Source organism: Manis pentadactyla, chromosome 4 (genome assembly GCF_030020395.1).
Source record: "Manis pentadactyla isolate mManPen7 chromosome 4, mManPen7.hap1, whole genome shotgun sequence".
NCBI lineage: Eukaryota > Metazoa > Chordata > Mammalia > Pholidota > Manidae > Manis > Manis pentadactyla.
Genome location: NC_080022.1, coordinates 111,179,895 through 111,200,761, shown reverse-complemented (window position 1 = coordinate 111,200,761; position 20,867 = coordinate 111,179,895). Strand labels below are relative to the sequence as shown.

Here is a 20,867-nt window from a genome sequence, read left to right as displayed (position 1 = left end):
TTAAAAACAAAGAAACCCAACAGGCTTAAAAACCGTCCGAGCGCCTAGGGAAAGCGCGCCAACCACACAAAGAAAGCGAGGTGAGGCTATTGGGATTCAAAATCATTTCCCCTGGACTAACACCTCCCGGACCTACCGGAGTCAACTGCGCGCTTGATCACAGCCAATAGACACAGCGTTTCTGGTTCGGGTCCGCCCTGAAGACTGGCAGACATTTAGGCAGTCCAATGGACTAGAGCAATGCTGAAGATTTAACCAATACATTCGGGAGGTGGGTGGAGTGTAGGCCAGGGGGTTGGCGGTGTCGTGTCATGGAGGCTCAGTCTCTGAGCGGCCATTGAAGGGGAAGGAACTGCGAGTGAGTGAGTGAGTGAGTGAGTGAGTGAGTGAGTGTGTGTGTGTGTGTGTGTGCTGTGCGCGCGCGCGCCTGTGTGTGTGTGTGTGTGCTGTGCGCGCGCGCGCCTGTGTGTGTGTGTGTGTGTGTGCTGTGCGCGCGCGCGCCTGTGTGTGTGTGTGTGTGTGTACTCGCGCGCGCGCGCGTGAGTGCGCGCGCGAGTGTGTGGACAAAGTGGTGGGGGCAGCCGAGTTAGAGTCCCAACTCCTTGGACTCCATTTGCTATTCTCTCCCCCCCAACCCCATCTATCTAGTGGTGGTGGGCGTTTATATTTGCGTTTTCATTCATTTCCAAATCTTTAATTTTTGTGGGGGAGGGTTGGTAGTGGGAAAGGCAGGAAAGGGTAAGGGAGGAGAGTAGTAGAAGAGCAGGAGGAGGACATGGAGATGAAGAAGAGGATTAACCTGGAGTTAAGGAACAGAGCCCCGGAGGAGGTGAGATGACTCAGCCCCCTCCCCTTCCCCGCAAGCCCTGTCTTCGGAGGATCGGGTTTCTGGGGGTTCGGGTAGGTGGGTGGGGAAGAGTTAATGAATTAACACTCAACTGGGGTTAGGGTTGAGGGGGGAATATTTAATTTTAAGTTTTAAATCATTAAAATCTACTTAAAATGGCGAAGGGTGTAAGTTTCTACGGGCGTTTTAGTGTGTGCATGGGGGCTTAGTCCCTTTCTGGTCTCTTCAAGTCAGGCCTCCTGGCCTCGTGGGGGCGGGAAGCGGAATGCTGGAGGCCGCCCCGCAGCTTGGTTCCCCAAGTTCCTTCTCCTGGGGGCTGGCGGCGTGGACTCGAACCCCCAGCCCCACTCTCCCCTGCCACAGCCATCGTCGCCTGAGAAGTTAGTCCAACTTTTCTGCAGTGTTGCCAACTCTTTTTTTCCTTGTGGGGGGAGCGCCCCCGGCCTCGAGGCCCCTGGGCGTCCGACGTCGCGAGGGGCCAGGCTGGGGTCGCTCGCTGAGTCCGCGGACCGCCCACTGCCGGCGGCGCCCACTACCCCGGAGGCGGCCAGACGGAATCTGGGTTAGCGGCCGGGCCTCCGACCAGAGTGAGCTCTGAGACGCGTCGCAGGGGCCGGAGGTGGGGAGAGGACGCGAGGCGTGAACCCCTTCTAACCCCCGCGGTATAACGATATTCGGCGTGTCGTGTCGTAGTGGCCGCAACTCGAATTTGATCCCCGGAGACGGCTTCACAAACTCAACAAATGGGTCGTAGTAGTTCTGCTCTTTAAAAATGGGTTCGGAGAAACTAAGTGATGCGCTCTCGCTGCTGTCGCCTTAAAGAGACAGGTTGGGAGGGGCCACGTGAGGCGGGGTCGCTGTCAACTTTTCGGGGGTCGGGTGGGAGGCGTTTCCGCCTCCTTTTGGTGGGCGCCTCCTCGGCTTCACCCAGCCCGCCCGCTCCCGGGCGGAGGTGACTCCTTTCTCCCTGGAGGATTTCTCGCCGCATGTGGGGTTTCCCGTCGTTCGGAGCAGCAGGTCGCGAGCAGCTAGCGTGGAACGTAGCACTTCTGGTTGCCGAGGAGATCGTCCAGAGTCTTGCTAATCGCGACCCCTGAAATAAACCCTAGACTGGGAATATGAAGGACATAATTTTTCAACAGGGGTTGGGGTGTTGCCTGTGCATAGAGAATAAGTACGGTCTGTCCCTGGTCTGTCCGGTAGTCTGCGGCGGCGTGCAGAGTGGGAACCTAAGATCTTTCTGTAGTTTTCAAAAAAAGGTCAGTTTCTCAGAAATTGGCCGGGGGCAGGGAGGAGGAAACAGTCCTTCCTATTATCCCAGAGAGAGCTTGGGAGTTTTCTACGGCCTACTCTTTTAAGGGCTTCAGGAAAAAACAAAATCAAACTTAAAAATTGCTGTCTCTTAGAAAGCACACATTTGGAATGCTTATTTATATCTTGGGTTGGTTGGCAAAGTGGATTTGCTTTTTTTGCTCACTCCCCCGCCATTCATTTACCTACTCTTAGCCATAGTAATTTCCTTGCCAGTTTTGGGGAGTGCTGGATGTTGCCTTTTTGCGGCCTCTCCTCCCTCCCTTGTGGTATAATAACCGTCTCATGTTTGTATAGCTCTTTAAAGTTTACAAAGCACTTTTCGTGTTTGTTACTTTTCTCTTTGGAACAAACTTTTAAGGTGGATCGTATTCTAGAATACAAATTAGCAAAGTTTCAGCACAGTGAAATTAATTTGCTCAAGTGGAAGAATTGGTTTGCTTTCTGACACCAAATTTAGCGGCCCTCCCTCCTCCACTCTGACTAGAAGTCAGAAGACTTGCAATGTTGGCACAGCTCTGCCACATGTGTGACCCTAGGCAAGTCATTCCTACCCTCTGGACCTTGGCTTCGTATCTTAAAGGAGATCATGATGCATTCTCGGCTCACTGAAATAATGTTAAAGTCATATTCAAATAGAGAAGGTGGCATTGCTTGTTGCTAACTTTTAGCTCTCAAAATACCTCAAACATATTTTTGCGTTAGGAATAGAAAGCCAGGATCTCCTGCCTCCCCTAAGATTTTAAGTCCATCTAGGCTCACACAAGCAAGTTTTGTTCTACAGCCCTGACCTAATAGAAGATCCATTCACACCCCACCCCCCCAAGAATGGGGAGAAGTCCACAAAAATGCTACCAGGGTGTCAGAAAGAAATAACATTTTGTCAAGGATGTATTGTCCTGGGTGATACTGTTTGTCCTCGATATTAGAACAAATAACATCTGAAAGCTAGGCTGTCCCAGGAGTGTTTTTTCATGAAGAGTAACAAGATGTTTGTGAGTTATGATGGCATTTATCAACCAAACATAAGAGAGCTTAAACTGAAAGTGAATAAAACGTTTTCCTTTTTTCTTCCTGCATTTTAGGTCAGCCCACTTGAATCCTTTCCCAGTATCCTATGTATCCCCTCACTGCATATGCTGTCAAGTTGGGAATCCTCATAAGGAGCAGAAACAAGTTTCACATGGGACCTTTTTCAAAGTTTTATTTTAAATGCATCAGTGATTTGAAGCAGGCATTGAACTTCCTGGTCCAACTATAAATTGAAAAGATTAACTTATAATGATGACTTCACACTTCAGTTTTTTTTTGGAGAATGAAAACAATCTGTGTAAGGGGACCAATTGGCTTTAATATTCACATTTCCTGAGTGTCAGGACCCAGATCTTTCACTAAACAGACTGCAAACTAAAGAATCATTCATGTTCTGTCTTACAGGTGACAGAGTTAGTCCTTGATAATTGCCTGTGTGTCAATGGGGAAATTGAAGGCCTGAATGATACTTTTAAAAAGCTAGAGTTTCTGAGTATGGCAAATGTGGAACTAAGTTCACTGGCTAGGCTGCCCAGCTTAAATAAACTTCGAAAGGTAAGTTGGCATGAGGCACAAAAGCATCATAATTTCAGTGCCAAAGACTGTTATGTCTAGTGTTTGGCCAAATGAAACAATCATTTTGCTTTTATTTAGAAGGTTCTAAGTTTTACAGTAAGAGGGTTATGTAGAATTTTGGAGTCAGGTCTAATACTGCTTTTAGATATTTAAATTTAATAATGAAATTGCTTTATGACATGAATTTGGATTTAACATGTACCAAATGCTTTCCTCTGAAACATAAACTCCAACTATAACACAACTGAAAACAACCTTGGGTTAGAAGACCATTACATAGGGCGTCTAATATATTATTTGGGGGTCGTAGGTGGGGATTTGGAAATTAATGACTTGTAACAGTCTCTTGAAGTCAGAGAGAATGAAAATTGCTTTTCTTCTCCAAATTGATCTGTTTTAAAAGTTTCATCCATCTTAAGCCTTCACCGTTTATTTTCTCTCCACTTTGAATATACAGTTAAAACTAAGTGACAATGTAATTTCTGGAGGCTTGGAAATCCTGGCAGAAAAATGTCCAAATCTTACATACCTCAATCTGAGTGGAAACAAAATCAAAGATCTTAGTACAGTAGAAGCTTTGGTAAGTGGAAAGGTGTGTCTCAGGACTTGCCTTTTTTAGGTGATTTTTCTGAGATTTGCTTGCATTTTATCTTAGTCATTTATATTTCCCTCTTTCAAAATTTGTGAATTTTATATATGTTGGGATCTAGATGGTTACTACTTTCTTTTTTGTATAAATTTTCAAATTAGTAAGTTGATTTTATTGACTTAAGGAAGTTAAATATCTGGCTTTAAAATTTTCAGGATCTTCTTAAATTCTATACTTTTTCCTTCCTTAATTATTTTTTGAGTTATTTCATTATTTGCTCCTTTTTTCTTGGTATGAGAGAAGGAAAAGGAGATGAAGTGAAACTGAAAATTGTTCCTCTGATTTCTAAAAAAGCTTGGAAAGAGGTTGAAACTGTTGAAAATCAGATGAACTATGGATTTAAACTAACCTTGTTATTGTTGTTACCTATATATGTACATATTCAGTCAACATATATATAATGCTTAATTATAGTAAGGCACTAAACCGGATGGTAGAGATATAGCAGTGAACAAAAGGAAGTACCTACTCTTATGCAGTTTACATGCTAGGGCCTGTCAGAGAATTGGCTGTGCTTAATATAAAAATTTTTCATTATAAAATCCTAAAAATCCAAAGTTCATTCTCTTGATTTCAAGTATATATTTTGTGGTCTATGAATGAAAAAGAAATAACATGGTATGTAAAATTTTGACTGTAAGTTTTAACACTTTACTTTTCCAGCAAAATCTTAAAAATTTGAAAAGTCTTGACTTGTTTAACTGTGAGATCACAAACCTCGAAGATTATAGAGAAAGTATTTTTGAACTGCTGCAGCAAATCACATACTTAGATGGATTTGATCAGGAGGATAATGAAGCACCAGACTCAGAAGGGGAGGATGATGAGGGTAATCATTCTTAATATTCATAAGTGTTTCATAATTACAGCTTCTGCTTGAGCCATGCAACTTGGATTGGGCCTAGATATTTAGGTGTAGGAAAAAAAAGGTGTTAGTAAGATAAGAAAAATAAAAAAAACCATAGCCATAATCCTGTATGTCTCTCAGATTTCTGATAGCTTTGGGAATTTAATGGTTATTGTAATATCAAGCTCCATGAAATTTTATATCTATGTATATAAACTTATGTAACCACTACCCAGTAAAAGTGGCAACTTTAAAAAAATGAGCTATTCACTGCAGTATTATCCGTAACAGCCCAAAAGTAGAAACAACCCAAATGTCCTTCAACTGATAAATGTATAAACAAAATGTGATATATCCACACGATGTAATATTATTCAGCCTTAAAAAGGAATCAAGTACTGATAGATGCTACAACATGAGTGACCCTTGAAAGCATTCTACTAAACGAAAGAATCCAATATATGACTACGTATATGAAATGTCCAGAATAGGCAAATTCATAGAAACAGAAAGTATAGATGAGTGGTTGTCAGGGCTGGGGGTGTGGAGAATGGGAAATGACTCTAAATGAGTATAGGTTTTTGGGGGGTTGGGGTGATGGAAATGTTATAGAATTAGGTAGTGAATATACATTTTTGAATAAATGGGTGACTAACAGCTCAGATGATGAAATGGCTGTTGTTAAATGAGACACTATCTGTTGTTACTGGTTGAAAAATTTTTCACTGTAAGAAATTTAATGGCTAAACAATGTTATAAAATAATGAAATGATGGATAAGCAGAAAAGTGAAACAAACTCTTAATACATATAATGTTTTGATGAAAATCTGTGTTGGAAAAATTTTAGTATTTAGAAGCCATATTTCTCAAATAGTAAGTGTGAATGTTGTAAAAGGGAGAATCTATATTCAAAAAAATCACCCTGAGATACTTTCTACCCACCCATTGGCTTAAGATTTGGAAGTGGTTGGAGCAAGGGTAAAAAGGATCAACATACCAGCAAGAACATTTGCCCAGCCATTTGCTCATCTTTCCAAATATTTTTAAAGATGGAGATGAAGATGATGAAGATGAAGAGGAAGATGAAGCTGGTCTACCTGAAGGATATGAGGAAGAGGAGGAGGAAGAGGAGGAGGAAGACGAAGCAGGCTCAGAACTGGGAGAGGGAGAAGAGGAAGTGGGCCTCTCATACTTAATGAAAGAAGAAATTCAGGTGAATAGACACTTCTTACATGCACTCAAAATTAATTTAGGCATAAGGCTAAGTACTATAGAAAGTAACTTGTGTAGAAATCTGCAAGTTGTTTCTAACTTGTGGGTGTTCATGTGTGTCTACCAGTCTTTTTTCCCCACTGTCCCCCAGCTTATACTGTGTCCAGAGAATCGAAAACACCTATCCTCCTAGAAATCTTACAAATCCCTTCTGCCCTCAGTGGCTTGGTATGGTGGAAACATTTTACAAATGTTCCTGAGCCTCAGTTTCTGCATTTAGCAAACTGAAATTATACTAGTCTAATAGGTTTCTTTTAAGGATTTAACAAGGTAATATATGTAAAGTATCTAGTCCTTGGTGCATTGTAGGCACTCAAGAAAACTTTCTTTTCCCTTAATTATTTCTTGTTTATGCTTCTGCAGTAGCTTCTAAGTGGCACCTCTGCATTCAGTGTTGCCACTTAGGTGCATCCCCCACAGTACTTGCCTGAGTAGTCTGGGTGCAAATGTGGTCATATCACTACCCTGCCTGGAACCCTTTAATATTGCCCTGTTGCTGCCAAGACATACAAACCCTTGATTGTCTGGCTCCTGCTTCCTTCTCAAGCCTCATCTTGGGAAGTGCCAAGTTAGATGGTTACACCAGAGCTGTTTTGTCTTTCTGACTGTGGATAAATTGTTTATCTGAGATGACTTCCTACCCACACCCGCTCATGGACTTTCTTTTCTTTTTTACTGAGGTAAGCATAAATATAGTAAAGCATTTAATGGACACTGGTTTTATGTACTAGATCCATGAAATTTCACTTAGGTATATACTTGTGTAACTGCCACCCAAATCATGCCACATGAACTCTTACCTTTAAAAACTCAACTCTGGAGTTGCCATTAGTGAAGCTTTTGTAATTTTTCATAGATAATCCTTTCTCTGTGACTTTTAAACCTTGATTGGACTTTTGTTGCCTGTAGACACTTTTGTAAAAACTTGTTTATTTGGCCAATTTATTAGATGGAGAGCTCCTTAAGGGAAGGCTTATTCATCTTTGTGTCTAAGCATCTAGTACATTGACTGGGACATACTAGACTCACAGGAAATGTCACTTGAATAAATGATTTTTAGTCCCTGGGAGATAAGTAATTTTCTCCAAATGTTGAATTTTTGAGTTTTGTTTTCATAATTCATAATTTAAAATAATTTTTATTACTAAAAGTAATATCTCTTATTTAGACTAGAAATCGAGAGTATTCTTATTTGTTCTAATGATTTTTACATTGGTTAGATAGATAATATCAGTGATCAAGGATTTTTCTAATACCATTTTAAATATGAAACTAGCATGGAAAAAGTAGGACTTAAACTTGTTTGGGGCCCTGGTGAGTTTGGAGCTATGTGATAATGAAGAACAGAACTTTTAAGTATTTTAAATATTCATAGAGAATGTCAGCCTGTTCAATTTATATCAGCGTACAACTCGAATATTTTTCCTCTAAGTTTTCATTTATTTAGTAAAATAATGGACTCATGTTATTTTGCATTTGGCTTTTTATTTTCTCTGTCAATAATTCCTTGTTAAGTCTAAGTAATTAAAAAATGACCTTCAACCAACTGCATATGTTTATATTTTCATTCCATTGAATATTGGGAAATATTATTAATTAAAAGTGACATGCTCAGGTATAGAGCCAAAGTCTCTTAAGATAATGCACATAACATTTAATCAGTGTAGTACCTGGGTAGCAGGGACCAAAAGAAGTTTTCAATCATGATGAAATAATTTGGGTATTTAAAATGTTTATAATGTTTTCAATTAGTTAATGTTTTGAACTTGTTTTTAGAAGCTAGGAGCCAGGAGAAGCTTCAGAGACTATTGAATTTAAAAAGAAATTAGAAGGAAATAGAAATGGTCTTTGATTAGCTATTTTTGTGTGAGTCTTATTTTTATTTCCACTGCTCTTCAGAGGTAAGGAATTAATATGTATAAAGAAGGACTTTATGTGTGTGTAGTTTATTTCATTAAAAATAGGGATGGGGGGCTTTAGAAGAATTGGGATTTATGGTGTCATAGTACAAATGAGGAAACATTTTATTTCCCACTAATTAGGAAAAGACCATAGTCTCCACTTAGCACATCTCTAATGGAAGCTGAGTTTTTATTGAGGGATATTATCTAATAAATGGTATTTAAAAAAAAAGAAAGGCCTAAATACAGGAATCAATTTATCTAATCATATTTTGTATCCAGAGAAGTAATTTGCTATTTGAACTTGTGCTTTTCTAAATTATCTAGGAATAAATGTGACTAGTATCTCAAGTGTTTTAAAAAAAATTATAAATATTTAAGTATCTTCACTTGCCATTCTTTGCAAATTTGAGATATTTAAAATGTCTCTCCTCTCCCTCTCCTTTCTTTTTCCTTCTCTCCCTTCCCCTTCCCACATCCCCTTTCTTTCCTGTTTCTCCTCTACCTTTCATTTCTTCTTTAGTTTAAGGATTCAGGTTCTCCTGATTTTTATTGTTTCCTTTCCATGTTTGCTATGCCATCTATTCCTTCTGTTCCTTGTAGCTTCGTGGTGTCCTGGTATGGAATGCTTTATAGTGTTTGAATTGACTTGTATAAGAATGATTTCTGATTTAAGTGTCATGTAGTTTAGTTTCTCGGGATTCTAGCTAAAAATACTGGGAAATTATGTTCTGTTTAGTATTTCTAGACACAAATGGGGCTGCGGATGCTGTGAAAAGAGTGGGTTGTCCGTTTTCCCTGACTACCCAGAAGTTCTTTTTTTTTAAATTAAAGTATCATTGATATACAATCTTTTGAAGATTTCACATGAGCATGTGGTTTCAACATTTACCCATATTATCAAGTCCCCCCTCACCCCATTGCAATCACTGTCCATCAGCATAGTAAGATGCTATAGAGTCATTACTTATCTTCTCCATGCTGTACTGCCTTCCGGGTGACCTACCTATATTGTGAGTGTTAATTATAATGCCCCTTAATCTCCTTCTCTCTCCCTCCCTGCCTACCCTCTCCACTCCCTTCCCTTTGGTAACCGCTAGTCCCTTCTTGAAGTCTGTGAGTCTGCTGTTGTTTTTTTCCTTCAGTTTTGCTTTGTTATTATACTCCACAAATGAGTGAAACCATTAGGTAATGTCTTTCTCTGCCTGGCTTATTTCACTGAGCATAATACCCTCTAGCTACATCCATGTTGTTGCAAATGGTAGGATTTGTTTTCTTTTTATGGCTGAATAGTATTCCATTGTATATATGTACCACCCCTTTATCCATTCATCTACTGATGGACACTTAGGTTGCTTCCATATCTTGGCTGTTGTAAATAGTGCTGCAATAAACATAGGGTTCATAGGTCTTTTTGAATCAGGGATCTTGTTTTCTTTGGGTAAATTCCTATGAGTGGAATTCCCGGGTCAAATGGTATTTCTATTTTTAGTTTTTTTTGGAACCTGCATATTGTTTTCCACTATGGTTGAACTAATTTACATTCCCACCAACAGTGTAGAAGGGCTCCGCTTTATCCACATCCTCGCCAGCCTTTGTTTTTTCTTGTCTTTTGGATATTGGCCATCCTAACTGGTGTGAGGTGGCATCTCATTGTGGTTTACCCAGCAGTTCTTGACATTTGCCAGTAAAAGTGTTTTTAAGTTGCTGTAAACTTTTGTGGGGTTGAAGAGGAGGCCCTAGATTGGTTCCATTTTTTTAATCAAACATATAGTAGAATTCAACTATTTGGAACATACCAAGGACAAGGCAGTAAGTGTAAAAGGCCTCTGAATAACCAAAATATAAGTAACAAAAGACATTTTCTTTGTAGGAGAATGTTTAAGCTGTTATTCTAGACTTGTTTTCTCTTTTGCATTCAATCCTCTGATCAGTCTGTTGATCTATTTTCTGAATGTACATCAGATTAAAATGAAATAGTAACTGACTGCAAAAGAGAAAGCATGAAAACTAGGAAAAAATACAACTCAAAGTAGAGGCCAGAGTCATTTTTAAAAGGAGAAAACATTTTGCATGTATTAATAAGCTTTGAGGGAATCACCATATTCCAATTAGTCCATGATTAAAATGGCGACTATGATAATTCAAGAAAAAGGTTTGTTAGGTTTAGCATAAAATGGAATTGCACTTTAGAGATTTGTGTTCCAATTGGCTGAAGTAAAAAAAAAAATTGGTTAGATTTTTCAATTTTTTCAAGGCTACGTTTAAATCTTAGTTATCTAGGACAACTCATTCCTCAAGAGTTGTAGATCAAATTTTATTGTGATTTTTATTGACATTTGCTATCTCGATGTGTAGATTTTTAGATGTACAAGGATCTTTTTAGATGAATACTTTATTTTGCTGATTGGAAAGCTGAGGTCCAGAGAGAGTAAATGACTTTTTTAATACATGTAGCTATGTTGGGGTTAGGATTCAGGTAATTCCTACTGCAATCTATAAAATAGAAGACTGTGTCTTTGAAATAGTCAAAAGTTCTCTGTCCATTATAGTAGCCACTGAGTACATTTGGCTATTTAAATTAGTTAAAATTAAATAAAGTTTAAAATTCAGTTCCTCATTCGTACAGGTCACATTTCAAATGCTTTGTAGTCAAGTGTGGCTAGTGGTTACTCTAGTAGATAGCACAGACATAGAAAATTTTCATTGTTGCGGAAAGTCCTTTAGCAGTGCTGGTCTAAAACATAACTTCTTTTCATAAAGAAACTAGATTTAATTGGGTTTTTTAAAAGGACCTATGTAAATTAGGCAGAGTGTATTACTACCCAATAGTGAAAAGTCTGTCATGGCTTTTTATTCTCAAACTGAATATTTGATTTTCAAGGATGAAGAAGATGATGATGACTATGTTGAAGAACGGGAAGAGGAGGAGGAAGAGGGTGAGCTGTATTAGTCATAAGTAAATCCTAAAATTAAAGTTACAGCTATTATTCATGGACTTTAAAGTATGAGCCTATAATTTAAATTACTACTGATCTTTGGTTTTGGTAACATGTCATAGAGCACCTTGAAAGGTAATAAGTCTTTTAAAAAGAGTAATTTTAGGACATTCATTAATTCCATTACAAAAGAAAAACAGTTTATAACATTTATTTTTGAAGAGATGATAGAAACGAGCTCAATTTATTATTTTTTTAAGATCTTTCATTTTGGAGCAGATGAAGCCATTGAGCCATTAGAGAACAGCTGAACTCCGGATAAGGCCCTTTTTACATTTACTCTCTAGTACTCTTTACTTAGGTCTGTCAGAAATTAGAATTCACTAACAATTCCTTTAAGTCAACCCCTAGTTTCTTGATATGTATTTCATGATTTGGCCACAAGGGTGCATAACAAGCTGCCATTATGGATTTCTTAAGTTTTTTAAGTCTTTAATACAATGAAATTGAAATAAATTCAGAGAGGAAACTTAACCTGTAATTTTCTTATGCCATTACCTTTTTACTAAGATAAAGTCAAAACTTTGTAAGTCAGCAAATATTTATTTGTTAAACTTCAGTATTTTATAATTTTTCTTTTACTCTTTCAGAAGAAGGTCTTCGAGGGCAAAAGAGAAAACGAGATGCTGAAGATGATGGAGAGGAGGAAGATGACTAGATCATTCTAAGATCAGATTCCCTAATGTTCCCAGGTGTGCAGTAGAGTGGTCACATCTTTGTTTTTTCCTGTACGATAGCTATCCCTACGGAAGATAAAAGTGTAACTTTTTATAGGAAAAGTATGATTTTACTATTTTTGCCTTATCATTCCAAATAAGATTTACTAGTCTGTTAATGATCATTGTATGTAGAGAAAAAATTTCATTGACTCTCCCATTGTGAAATTCCCTAGCAATTTATTTAAAATCTTCATTTTCTAATTCAAGCTTAATGTGTTAATCATTTTTAGCCCATAATTAAAACATGATTGCTTTTACACAGGTGTAGTATGGTGCATTTTATGCATAAGTTTCAAAGTTATTTGTAAATTAACAGAAATCACAGTCAGCTGGAATATGAAATGAAAATAATCTCTTGGATAAAAAATTGTTAATTTTTTTAGAGGTGACCCAGAGATCTTTAGTTTGAAGGTAATGACTTTTTTTTTTTGGCTGAGAGTATCTGGTTGCTTTTTGTTACATGAGTAACTTGGAGAAAGTAAGCAACAGAGCAACAGTTCTATTCAGCAATGTAGTTCATGGCTTTTGTGGACCCTTCTGAAACCAACTAAGCCAGGCGACTAATAAGATTTTATTTTTGAAGGAAAAATTGCTTGTACTAAATTCAGAGACATGCAAGTGAACCCCTTCTTCTTCAAGCTGAAGATGCCAACAGTTGTTTGTTTTGTTTTTAAGTGTATATCCTTCATTTTTCTCTCAGCAATTCCTTAGGTTCGCCTTCCTTTCTTGTTTTACTCCTTTCCCTCTATCTTAAACAAAAGTTGAGAAACTTATGGATACCCAGGGAACTGTTTAGTCTTATACCTCAACCACCTTCTCAGACCTGTCTCAGTTTTAAACAAGCAAAGTGAAAGAAATTGAGTATTTTCTGAGATGCGAATATTATTATCAATACAATTTTATGCAACAGATTCTGCTTACTGTAATTCTTTCTTGGTTGACAAAATGTACAGACTATTAAGATGAAGAAAGAAAAGGAGCAGAGGAGGCTTTTGGAAGCAGCATTAGTGTTCTTCAAAAGTCAGAGTAATAATTAATAATAATAATAATTAATAAGATGTGCAAGTTAAGTTAGCTTCCCAAATGATTTAGTGATGGTTCTACAAAATATTTCTAATTTTTTTGAGTAGAACCTTCAATTATTCTTCCTACAGATCTTAAGCATCACAGATAGCATTTAATTGGAATATGCTGGGCAATTGGAAAAATATTTGAAACTAAACTAAATCAGAGTTAAAATTAAGATTTACTTTCAAGTGGATGTCCGTTAAAAATAGAAAAATAATTTGGGATAAGTGTGAGTGTATAGTTCCTTATATGGCTACTAAATATAATGTGAGTAGATAAGTACATTTTCCTTTTTGTTGTGGAGGCTCCATGTTCAAGGCAATTGCTTTTTTTTTAATCTTGGCTGTCTAATTTTTTCCCGTTTTGAAATTAGTTGAAGTTGTACTTCCATAGTGGCACACATTTAAATTACAGAGTATACGTATTACTGCTTCTTTTTTAGTTTAAAATTTATGACTTAGGGTTTTAAAGTAAAAAGTATGAAGTAACATGTGGGTAAGCTAAAAAAGTTGAAAAATTGACTGAAATAAAACTCTTTGGATAAGTTTAGTGGGGGAATTGGGATCTCCAGAAGACTAATATTTTACACCTTTTTAAAATTGAAATGCCTTGTTTTAGTCCCTAACAATTCTCATTACATAGTATGTGTAACAGTTTATGAAATACTTATTTTAAAAATTAAATCTATTGACTTTCTTATCAATCATCTTATTGTGCAATCAAAATTAGAGTTCTTTGGTTTGAAAACAACACTTAGAGCCTCCAAATAACTTTTTAAGACTTATTTAACTTTGTGGGTGGTATTTCCATGCAAATAAGTTAAGGGTGGGGTTTATATTTTGTAGAAGTTTTTGGTCCTATTTTAATGCTCTTTGTATGGCAGTATGTAAATAGTGTGTTAAATTCTTGAAAAACTCTCCTTTAAAACTGAAGTTAATACTTTTGTGCATCTGTGTTTTGAATAAAGCCATGACAGTGTTAAAAACAAACAAAAAAATGCAGTACTCCTGATTATTCTTTTATTGTTTCTGACTGTTCTGTTTTTTTCTGTGACTGCTGTAACTTAAAAGTTTTTGAAACTGAATTGCTTCAAATAAATTGAAGATTTGTTGTTAATGATTAGTTTCAGTGTATTACATTCACTTTTTGAATACCACCATTGGGAGCTTTGAAGATCTTTTTAAAAACAGAAAAGAACTTGAAAGTTATTCTTGGATATGATATGAGGCGTGTGATATGAGGTATGTGATATGAGAGCTTGAAAGTAACACTTGGATGTGATATGAGGCCTTGCAGTTTATTAGTTGAACTCATCATCTGCTTTGTTAATTTTTTTCCCAAGAAGCAGAAAAAATTCTGGATTCTCTTAGTTTTCCTTTTGGAGTTGTGAACTGAGCCAGTACTTTTAGTATTTTCACTTGAAGTAAAAACGTTATTACTTATAGTTGAAGTAACTATTATCTAAAGTGATTATTAACCTATTTTATACCAAAAAAGTATTCTAAAATGAGTCTCCATTTACACTGTATATAATCTTCAGAATGCTTAGCTAATATAAGTACAAACATACATAAGTCTTGCATGTTTCCCCTGAGTAAATCAAACCCAAACCAGTATTTTTTTCCTGCTCTCTTTTGGTTTTCCTGTGATAGTGTGATTTTTATGATGTTTCATTTGTAGACAAATCTGAAATGTATTTTATAAAGCCAAGGCACAAGTGTAATGTTAGGTAATGTTTTTGTGATTGCTTTACAGCTGAATATTGAAGAGGCATTTCAATTATGGAGCTCTACTTCCTGAGAGATGGAAAATACTAAAGTGTATTTCAACTACAGGAATTGTTTATTGAAATTAGTATCATATTTTTTTGTTTGTTATCTTTAAAAACTTCAAAGCCTTTCCCTTGTGGTTAAAGAAAATGATAGAACTACACTAAAAATTTTTCAGTGGAGGTGTTAGATAATGAAACAATTCTGTAGACTGATTCAAAATGCTTTTAACTATAGTTTATTCCTTGTTCTATATTTTAAAAAGAGACTTTGGAGCATGTGACATTTATTCTTCCTGAAGGAGAACAGGTTATACCACATAATGGAAATTTGAAAGGGATTGATCTCCAGGAGAATCTTTGAAAACATTTTATATAGTGGCAAAATACTTACACTTCATACAAATCTAGCCACTTTTTTTGAGGGTGGTAAAACCCTGAATCAAGGTTACCCCATAATAGCAATTCTGATTAAAAGAATCAGAAGCATGACTTAAAATTATATGAATATTTACAAACAGTTTAAGTTTTTGTTGAGGCATTATTTGGACCTGATTACTTATAAAAAATGGATATATCCACATTACTGGTCAATACTGACACAGGTCCCCAAATAGGCACACAACACTGATGTAACAACCCATTCAAAAGTAACTTTGGCACTAAACGCTTCCCTGTTTTCTCTGATTCTATTAAATACTCAGAGGGCATCATCTTGCATATGAAAGCTATCATCTGTGCGCTCCACTTTAGTTAATGAATTTTCCTGGATAGACTCACTCCACAGCCTCAGAATTAGCTCTCAGAGGCTACTGGGTTTCTCCACTTGTAGGCATTTTCTCCCAGTCTTCTCAGCACCGAGAATCCAGTAACAGGGTCCTCCGTGGAGCTCAATGTCATTTATGTACACAGCTGTGACAGGAATACTGGGGTTGGTAGGAGAATCTGTAAGTGTCACGGAAAGGGCTGCCGTTGAAGCAACTGTATTTAAGAACCAATGGCAGCAGCACCAGAGGAAACTAGCCTGCAAGGGAAGCAAGCAATCACCATCACAATGCAGCCCTTGAACTCCGTGCAAGTCCCGCGCTTTCAGCCGTACAATTATCCTCTATCCTCACCCCGGTTTTCTGGGAATATTCTGAGTTAAGGATGGACAACTCACTTCTACAGTGTTGAGGATTTATTACTTGTAGGAAATGAGCCAAAATTTTCTGAATAGGATTCCAGGTGAGGAATCTTATTTTTATCATGCAATCTATATTGGAATATATAGAGGGAAATTTTGTTTTGACACATTTGGCATTTTATCCTTTCGCACTATTGTTTGATTTCCCCATTGCCAAAGGTTCCTGGGCTGTAGCAGTCAGTAGGTGAAGCATCTGAACTCTAGAACTGAACCTCATCCAATTTGCTTTCAGCCCATTTCCTTCTCACTTCAAGGACTGCAATTTTGATTTGGGTTTCTCTAAGGTCCTGTTGCCTATCAGTCTCTGGAGCGAACCACCAAGTCGTGTGGGTTATCTTATCTCAGCCTCACTACTCAGATTATTGCTAGAAGGCTTAAATAGATGGGGAGATTTTATTTAAATACTTAAATTGAAATACAGTGATCTTTGGGGGTACGTTTTTGAGGTAAGTTATGTGTCCTGGTCCTGTGGAACACTTGCCTACTTGTGTTTTTACCCTAATTTCCCCAATCTTCAACCATGGGATACAGATAAAGCAGTTTTTCTTTTTCTAGGGTAGTATGTTTACGACACAGAGACCTCCAAGCGGTTCTGGAGTCTCAGGCAGTGGGGACAGGATTTGAGTGTTCTGGGGGAAGAGAACAGGACATGAAATTAGAAAAATAACATTCTAGTTATGGAGAAAAAGAAATGAAAAGCGCCAATCACTTTAGAGTGTACCCCTATTTTGATTCGCAGGTCACATGGCAAAAAGTTCCCCCAAACCAGACTTTAGATTCAAAAGCTCGTTAAAAGGCCAGGAAAGTAAGAACAGGGCCAGGTCCACGGACCAACCGGAGCTACCCGAACTGCTCTGCAAGGGCGCTTTCCAAAACGCCCCGATTGGACCAGAAATGCCGCAATCCTTGTCACATGCTCTTGTCCGTCCCCCGACTATCAGCCAGGGCCAGCGCGCAGCGGCAACTTCGGTCAGCGAGCTGCGCATGCGCCCGCCGTGATCGCGTGCGCCAACCGTGAGCGGGAAGCGCCCTCTGTTGTCCTTCCGCTTTCCTGTTCCTGGGCCGCCCGCGGACTGAAACTTGCCAGTCAGGTCTTTTTAAGACCCTGCATTTTTTCATTACTTCTTTGCATTTTACAATTCTCGCTTAACGATTTACAGAACTTCTGTTTTCTTTCTCATTTAATTCCAAATACTTAATTATTCTTCCACATTCATGAATGTCATCCAATTGAGGAACTATAAACAGCGGAGTATTATGTACATTTTTCAGATCACTAAGGTGGAAAAGAGATGGGAGTTGAGTCCGCTTTGTTTCTCCCTCTTTTCTGTGTTCCTTCTGCTGCAAGTTTGCACTTGGGTGACGTTTGTTCGGTGTTCTGCTCTTGTCTCTAGAAGCTAGCTTGCTATTTTATGCTGTTCCTAGTCTCATTTTCCCTATTTTTAAATCCAGTAAAGGATTGCTTTACTGAAATGAGGCTTAACTCAGTCAAGTCGGTACCTAAGGATAAATTAATAATGCAAAATATTAGAACAACCAACTACTCAGAGGGAAACCACTAAAAAATGACATGCAGTCCAAGTGTAAGGTAAAGAGTTTTGACATATGTAGGATCTTTTTCTTTTGGAAGGAATGTTTCCACTGGGGAAATTTTGTAAAGGTTAGCTTGCAGGTTTAGCATGTGAATTTTTTCTTCTTTTAGTTAGGGCATCTGAATTGTAGTTTGTTAGTAGTGTCTCAACCTACTGAAGAAAAACTCATTACATTATACTTTTTTTGGAATCAGTAAGTCATGTTTTAGAGAATATTTGCTTCAGTTTATTTTGTATACCAGAAAGGTTTCTTTGGAGCTATGGGAGGTGGAAAAGACAATTGAATTCTTGTGTATATAATTTTTATAACAGTATTAAAGGATGTGCTTCTATAGAATTAGCAACTAAACTTTAACTTCAGTAAAACTAATGCTGATAGTTTCTCAGACAGTTTACAGAATAGTTTATAAAAGAGACACAAAATTGGGTAAAACGAAGGTCATTTTCATTTATAACAAGAGATGAGAACATGGATTTTAAGAAGCTAGGATTTTCTGTTGGGTCACAGCTTTTCTCAGGAAAGAATTTTCCTTTTGCTAGTAAGTACTTAGAAGGGTTCCTTCTCCTCTTCCTATATTGAGGGATTGTGTGTATTTTCAGCATTGTTTTGATGCTGCCACAGTGTTAAAAATAATTCTTAGCAGGGGAAGTTGATAGTGAATTTGTTTCTTAAAACCCTAGGACATTGAGAAGATACTTGGTGAGAAAGGGATTGCCATCTGGTCTATGTTATAAGGCCAAAGCTTACACTGATTCCATGATAAACCTAAACCTCTTTTTCTTTTTGTGTCATCTGTTTTCCCTTCCACTACCAGTCTATTCCAGTCTTGAGGTTGCGGTTGGAATTCAGGGACAAATAAGAGGTCATATAATGTAGGGCACAGCATAATAGTGAAATATCAATTCTATAGTCTGGCTCTAAGCTCTGACCTTGATAATAAAATACACTGTGCTGGGCATGACAAGATGCTCCACATCGCTAATTATCAGGAAAATGCAAATTAAAACCACAACAAGATACCACCTCACACCAGTTAGGATGGCCAACATCCAAAAGACAAGAAACAACAAATGCTGACAAGGATGCAGAAAAAGGGAGCCCTCCTACACTGTTGATATGAATATAAATTAGTTCAACCATTGTGGAAAGCAGTATGGAGGACCTTCAAAAAACTAAAAATAGAAATACCAGTTGACCCAGGAATTCCACTCCTAGGAATTTACCCGAAGAAATCAAGAACCCTCATTCAAAAAGACATATGCACCTCTATGTTTATCGCAGCACTATTTACAATAGCCAAGATATGGAAGCAACGTAAGTGTCCATCAGTAGATGAATGGATTAAAAAGAGGTGGTACATATACACAATGGAATATTATTTAGCCATAAGAAGAAAATAAATCCTACAGTTTGCAACAACATGGATGGATCTAGAGGGCATTATGCTCAGTGAAATAAACTAGGCAGAGAAAGACAAGTACCAAATGGTTTCAGTCATTAGTAGAGTATAACAACAAAGCAAAACTGAAGGAACAAAACAGCAGCAGACTCACAGACTCCAAGAGGTGACTAGCGGTTACCAAAGGGAAGAGGTAGGGGAGGGCAGTGGGGAGGGAGGGAGTAGAGGATTAAGGGGGCACTGTAATTAGCACACATAATATAGGCAGGTCATGGAGAAGGCAGTATTGCACAGAGAAGACAAGTAATGACTCTATAGCATCTTACTATGCTGATGACAGTGACTGCAATGGGGTGTGGGGGGGATTTGATAACGTGGGTGAATATTGTAACCACAATGTTGCTCATGTGAAACTTTCATAAGATTGTATATCAATGATACCTTAATAAAAAAATACAGTGTGCTGGGTTGGTTATGGAGCTTTGATTCCATGTTATTTTTAGTACATATGACTGTAAATTACTTTCTTTCAGGTTTCCTTGTGTTCAGTTTTTTACAAGTTATTTGTAGTTGACATTTGAAGGAAAAAACCAGTTGTGAGAGGAAAGCAATAGGGAGGTTCCTCAAAAAACTGACAATAGAAATATCATTTGACCTAGGAATTCCACTCCTAGGAATTTACCCTAAGAATACAAGTTCTCAGATTCAAAAAGACATATGCACCCCTATGTTTATTGCAGCACTATTTACAATAGCCAAGAAATGGAAGCAACCTAAGTGTCCATCAATAGATGAATGGATAAAGAGGAGGTGGTACATATACACAATGTAATATTATTCAGCCATAAGAAGAAAACAAATCCTACCATTTGCAACAACATGGATGTAGCTAGAAGGTATTATGCTCAGTGAAATAAGTCAGGCAGAGAAAGACAAATACCAAATGATTTCTCTCATTTGTGGAGATGACAATGAAGCAAAACTGAAGGAACAAAACAGCAGCAGACTCACAGACTCCAAGAAGGGACTAGTGGCTACCAAAGGGGAGGGGTGGGGGAGAGGGAGGGAGAAGGGGATTGAGGGGTATTATAATTAGTTCACATGGTGTGTGTGGGGGTCATGGGGAAGACAGTGTAGCACAGAGAAGACAAGTGGTGACTCTGTGCCATATTACTACACTGATGGACAGTGACTACAATGAGGTGGGGTGGGGGGCTCGATAATATGGGTGAATATAGCAACCACATTGTTTTTCTTGTGAAATCTTCATAAGATTGTATATCAATGATACCTTAATAAAAAAGAAAGCAAAAGAAAAAAAGGAACAAAGAAAAAACAAAGACTATAAGAAGTATCTATTGTCACCACATAAGTAAGGGATTCTGAGAAATGGGTGGAGGTCTTGAACAAACATTTCCCCAAAGAAGAACTACAGATGGCCAACAGGCACATGAAAAGATAGATGCTCCACATCCCTAATTATCGGGGAAATGCTAATCAAAACCACAATGAGATATCATGTCACACCAGTTAGAATGGCCGCTATCCAAGAGACAAGAAAGAACAAGTGTTGGCAAGGATGTGGAGAAATAGGAACTCTCCTACACTATTGCTGGGACTGCAAATTGGTGCAATCGCTATGGAAAACAGTGCGGAGGTTCCTCAAAAAACTAAAAATAGTAATACCATTTGACCTAGT

At 37.8% G+C, this 20,867-nt stretch overlaps 1 protein-coding gene across 6 annotated transcripts; it reads left to right on the top strand.

Moving 5' to 3' along the window:
• The first annotated feature begins 403 nt into the window (after positions 1–403).
• ANP32E (acidic nuclear phosphoprotein 32 family member E) lies at positions 404–14,338 on the top strand. 6 transcript variants are annotated; one of them, XM_057500672.1, is made up of 7 exons: positions 431–829; positions 3,596–3,745; positions 4,224–4,346; positions 5,079–5,244; positions 6,313–6,476; positions 11,321–11,375; positions 12,029–14,338. In XM_057500672.1, exons 1-7 carry the CDS (start codon positions 776–778, stop codon positions 12,091–12,093), a joined length of 777 nt encoding a protein of 258 aa, XP_057356655.1. In that variant the 5' UTR covers positions 431–775; the 3' UTR covers positions 12,094–14,338. The 6 variants fall into 6 exon arrangements, with proteins under 6 accessions (XP_036761222.1, XP_036761220.1, XP_057356655.1 ...); XM_036905323.2 differs by having other exon boundaries at positions 437–829; positions 12,026–14,338; XM_036905326.2 differs by lacking the exon at positions 431–829 and adding an exon at positions 1,040–1,466 and having other exon boundaries at positions 12,026–14,338.
• The last annotated feature ends 6,529 nt before the right edge of the window (positions 14,339–20,867 follow it).